Source organism: Lygodium microphyllum, chromosome 28, assembly GCF_053477565.2.
Source record: "Lygodium microphyllum isolate KBCC chromosome 28, Lygodium_microphyllum_v1.1.10, whole genome shotgun sequence".
Classification (NCBI taxonomy): Eukaryota; Viridiplantae; Streptophyta; class Polypodiopsida; order Schizaeales; family Lygodiaceae; genus Lygodium; species Lygodium microphyllum.
Window position 1 is genome coordinate 34393223 of NC_141162.1, and position 5284 is coordinate 34398506.

Genomic DNA, 5284 nt, shown 5'->3' on the forward strand with positions numbered 1-5284 from the left:
TCTCTATTATTTCAAGTAGAAATTGGATCGTCTTGCACCATAGTATTGGCTCTCTAATAAGTCCAACATTCAAGAGGAGCTGTCATTCCTTCGATGAGTGCCTTTTACTCGTGTGTGTGTGTGTGTGTGTGTGTGTGTGTGTGTGTGTGTGTGTGTGTGTGTGTGTGTGTGTGAAAACCAAAGAGTCATGTTACGCCTTTTCAAATTACCCAATGCCTCCCATTTCCAATGGGAATAAATGGTTTGCATGTGTATGTAAAACCATATAAAGAGGGATCACTGCGCTAGACCTAAGGTTATAGATTTGGATTCAACATTGATCTAGTTTTTCCTACCAAAACCAAAAAGAAATATAAGCACGCAGTATTTATTTCCAAAGGCAATTTGGTTGGGGTAAGGTTTGGAGCTTTAAGGGGCTTATATTTAATGACTATCCGTTGCACTGCATTGCACGAATAGATGAGCTTTATGAGCAAAAGGCCTTATGAGGCCATTTTGCCAAAGGAACTTTCTTTGACATGGTTTTCTCGAATGCCTTATTATACTCTATTTATTTATCTGTGTTGGTTTAGGGTATGACTAATTGTATATCTTAGAGCTAGAACCGCTTTCCCAATTCCACGGGAAAAACAGTCTTTTTTTTTCAAAGCCTAAGGTTACGAGGCCTGCGGGCTAAGGTTACAGAGTAATAGCATAGTGTCAACCACGGTGATATTTTATTGTACCTTTTGCCAAGTTTCGGTTTTGACACAGCACACAAATTCAACGCGCGCAACAGACACAGACACGCGTAAGACAGAGAGAGGGAGGGTGGGGCGAGAGAGAGAGAGGGGAAGGGCAAGGGGCTTGCGCGCGTGAGAGAGAGAGAGACAGAGACAGAGAGAGAGAGGAGCACATCTTCCACACGCAGAATGAGATCGAGAGGTACCATGGCTGAGGCTCGATAGAGCATAGAAGAAGAAGAAGAAGAAGAAGAAGGAGAAGAAAGGACGGGACAGGAAGAATGTCTCTTTCCTCAAAGCGGTGGCCTGGTAGAAACCATGAGTTCTTGAGAGCTTCTCAGTCTAAGTCTCCATAGATTACCGAAGAAGAAGAAGAAGACGAAGAAGAAGAAGAAGAAAAAGAGAAAGGAAGCATGTCTATTCCCTCAAAGCGCAGGTCTGGCCAAAGCCATGATTTCTTCCCTTCATGGAGCAAGCTCAGCCGGATCGTGGGTGAGATCAAGAGCAAGCGCAAGTCCCTGCATCAAAACCTTCCGGTAGACTTCATAAACTTCCCTCTCTTCCCCGTCCCCGCGTCTATATCGTCGTCTTCATCTTCTTGCCACAAGAGCGCTGCAACATCCACCATCACCAATCCTCCTGCAGAAGCACATCCCACGAAATATGATGTCACAGACGGTAAGGAGCCCTCCTTTCAGGATCCTTCTTATTGTTTTGTGCCTTCCTCGCAGCCTCCCGCTATGCCCGATGCACCCCCCTTGACCAGGAAGAAGAAAATAAGGCAGCGCATGACTCAATTGGCTCCATGGATGGATCTGCGAAGCCCCAACACAGTGCCTGCAGAATGTGCAGAGATGGCTCCTTTAAAACGTGCAGATATCCCTTCTGTCAATCCAGTCAAGAAGAAGAAGACCCTTGTCCGATCACAGCTTTCTGCACCAACGGGGGAGATTGCCCAAACAGCCATGGTGGGAGATAAGGTCAGCTCCACGTCCAGAGGATCTGTTGAGATGCCTGAATCGGACACGCTGAAGAAAAAGAAGAGTCGTTTGACCTCTTGGCTATCTGCAAGCTCCGCTGAACTATGCCAATCGGATCTCGTCAGGGAAAAGATTGCAAGGATAAGTTCTTTGCTCCCCACGAGGTACGCACACATGCTTGATGCAGATACACTGGCAAAGAAGATGAGCCATATGCCATCTCGGCCTTTGTCTAACACTGGAGAGCCTACTCGGGCATATCAAGTTGCAGAAAGCAACTTGGACATGCCTTCTCGGGTTTCTGAAAGATCTGTGGAGCTTTTTGAAACACGGATATGTGAAAAGAGGCATGCTTGCCTTCCTGACTTGCATGCAAAAGAGTTCCAGAAAGAGCAGTGTGGGCCGATTTTTGCAGAGAAGATGAAGGAGCAGAATGGAAGGGCTGGCACAGATCTTAATGATCTGCTTCCTTCTGTGTCAAGGGAGAAGAAACACCATGTTGGTGCTGAGCTTTCTCAGAAACACCATGTTGGTGCTGAGCTTTCTCAGCATTTGTCCTCCACAAATTCTCCAGAGATGAAGAAGATCTACAATAGCTCTTTGAAACAAGGGGCAAAACTAGCTGTTTTAACCATCCTTTGTTTGTGCGCATTCTACATAGGCAAAGAACTTGCAGTGCTTATCACCATAATTTGCCATCTTTTGTCCATGCTGACGTCAAGGTTAGGGCTTTCTAAGCAAGCAGAAATCATACAGTTCAGACGAAAGCCAGTTCATGTCTTTGATCAAGGAAATCATTGTGGCATGCAAGAGCATAAATTGAATACAAGGTGTTTTTTCAGAAGCTCAACCATACCTGCTCAGGGCCGACTGTCTGTACCAGCAAAACAAAAGGCTACTAGAAGCAGATCATTGCCCAGGATTGATGTGGCCTTGTCTGAGGCTGATCATGTGATTTCCTCATCAACAAGTAGACTTGAAAATATGGATTTCAGTTTGTGTAAAGGAATGGTGTCTGCAGAAGGAAAGGGAATCGCAACAGCAACACTTAAGCCAAAAATAGTACTTCTGTTCATCCTTTCTGGTCTGCTTTATGGACGAGTCATTGCTGTATGCACAGCTTCTTGTTGCGTTTTAATCCTCTTCAAGCTGCAGAAGCGGCTTCAGGCAAGAGGGTACTTGCTTGCAAAGCTTGGATGTTTCCAGGTTTGACAGCCACTGCACTGTTCTGAAAGAAAGAGGCCATGTTAATCAAGAGCATGGATGACGATTATGTTGTTAGCCTTTGGCTGTTTGGAGAGTTGGTCTTCCAAATTGAAGACCTTGGTTTTCTTCCATTTGTACAGTAGCTACTGCCTTCCTGATGAGATTATAGGAATTTTGATCTCGCAAATTGGAGGTCTTTGTTCATCCTAGAAATATAGTTTCATCCTTCTTGGTGGTGGGAGGTCTTTATTCACACACTCAGCTGTGGTTTGCTTGAGGTTGTCGATAAAAGTTCTGGTGGTTCTGTTCTTGGTGTCTGAGTAGTGTCCTCCTGACCCTTTCAGTGTCAATGAAACAACCTGAACATGAGTTGAAGCTTTGTCCCTTCATGGTTAAAATCATGTGGAAACTTGCATTCCAGATACCTGTAGCATTTAGATAGTAGGTGAGGTGGGTGAGAAGAAACCATCAAAAGTCTGGAAGTTTCCAATCCTATAGCTTAACTGAAGTATCATCTGTCAATGCTTGAGGTGGTGTTTCAGGTGTGAATAACTGTCGCCTTTTGTTGTGTTGCTCATTGTTGTGCTGTGGTAGTTGATAAATGTAACATTCTAATTTCTTGCAAACCGCACATCTGTGATAGCCTGGCTGTATTGGTTTGCAAGCACTTTGTGAATATGGCATTTCATGACGTAAAATTTGGCATATGGATACTCAGGCCTTTTCATAAAGATTTTCATGAGGGCACAGAGGCTGGCAGCATTGTCTGAGCATCCCAATATAGACAGATATCGTCTGTGTTTAAAGTCACAGGGGGCACTAACATTGGGTGCCTTTGTTGAATTACAGGGGACAGTTCATTTTACAAGAACAGTAAATTTGCATGTGTGGATTGTGTTGATGCATAGGTTGCAGATTCAGTGTGTTGAGCAGATGAATGGAGATGCCATTTGTCTTGCTCCTATGTTACTCCATAAATTCCATGTGCTTAAATTAGGCAACGGTTTTACATATTTTCCAAATGTGAGGTGTGTGCAGTTTTAGCCCATTAGTGTTGTCCAAGAGAGGTAAATTGAAAGTTAGCTTTTAATAAGCAACTCCTAATGATGTGTTAATTCACTTGTTACTTGCACATGAGTGATTGTGAAAAAGAAATACAAAGAGAAAAAGGAGGGGAAGATACAATTGCCATTTGTATTTGTGAGCTTTAATTAATTTGAGGTATTGCTCTATCCAAGATTGCACATCAACCATTACAATGGCATGCTCTCAAGGGGCAATGCTAACACAACTAAAGCAATTTTGTAATGTGTTTGTCAAACACTCCCTTCATGACTCCCTTCATGACACAATTTGGGTAGCCCATCAAGAGATACTCTTAGACGACGTTGTTTTGGAATTTCCTTGGAATATTGTAGACATTGTTACTTGGGCTTACTTGAGTCTATCTCACAAAGAGGGCTTTGATTCGTGCCCACAAAGATAGACTTGGTTTTAAGGTTTCTAAATTGTACTATAGTTTTCTAATGGTTTATCTAGTGTCAATTGTTGAGCAGTTGCTTATGCAAATCAACCTAAATTGAGGTAGACTCATGTTGAACTTGGTTTGAGAGGGTAAGAAACGAGGGGGAGTTAAACATGCCAACCCCTTCACCTGGAAGACAAAATCTCACCTTGGCTTTCTAAAACAATACAAGGTTGGGTCAAAGTTTTTTTTTTTTAAAGAACAATCATCGTCCAACTCTTTTCTAAAACATCATGAGTTTAGCTTTTTTAAAGTAAATGTTTAGCTCAATTTTAAGATGGGGTTTTTAAATTATTTAATTGCCTAGCACAATTAATGTAATATATTAAAATAACTTTTTAAATTAATCCTATTAGTAGGAGGTTTGTTTGCATAATTTTATGTACAACTATAAAGACAAGATCTAATAGTCTTTAGAAGATAATAATAATAATTTATTTATGTGCACCTTCTCTAGGATGTAATGCTAATCTAGCGTTTTGTCTCTTACACTAGGACTCGTATCCAAATACTTAGGTACTTATGTTCAAGTTTCATAGACACAATACATAATCCATCCTTTTTTTAGAATAAGGTCTTTTAACATCCACAAACATTAGGACACGGAGGTTTTCCATCTCCATCCTAAGTCTAGCCTGGGATATCTAAAGTCTCCATAACCCACAAGTTGCCAATGTTCCATAGTGGCTGCCTCACCACTTAACCTTCGGCCAACGTATTGAGTAGCATCCACCTGGATTCCTTGCCTTTACCAATGTCCTTTTTTTGGGGGGTGGTCATGGAGGCAATCCACTTGTGCATACCCTTATTCAAAAAACCTTTGAAAATAAAAATTACATTCCTTCAGATTT

At 42.1% G+C, this 5284-nt stretch overlaps 1 protein-coding gene across 1 annotated transcript; it reads left to right on the plus strand.

Moving 5' to 3' along the window:
• The first annotated feature begins 786 nt into the window (after window positions 1-786).
• On the plus strand, window positions 787-3858 carry LOC148011339 (uncharacterized). Its single transcript, XM_087670742.1, has one exon. The coding sequence runs from the start codon at window positions 1136-1138 to the stop codon at window positions 2912-2914; it is 1779 nt and encodes a 592-aa protein (XP_087526868.1). The 5' UTR covers window positions 787-1135; the 3' UTR covers window positions 2915-3858.
• The last annotated feature ends 1426 nt before the right edge of the window (window positions 3859-5284 follow it).

Bases quoted from the DNA above. Each gene is read 5' to 3' on its own strand.
- LOC148011339 (XM_087670742.1), top strand. From the start codon at position 1,136: ATGTCTATTCCCTCAAAGCGCAGGTCTGGCCAAAGCCATGATTTCTTC.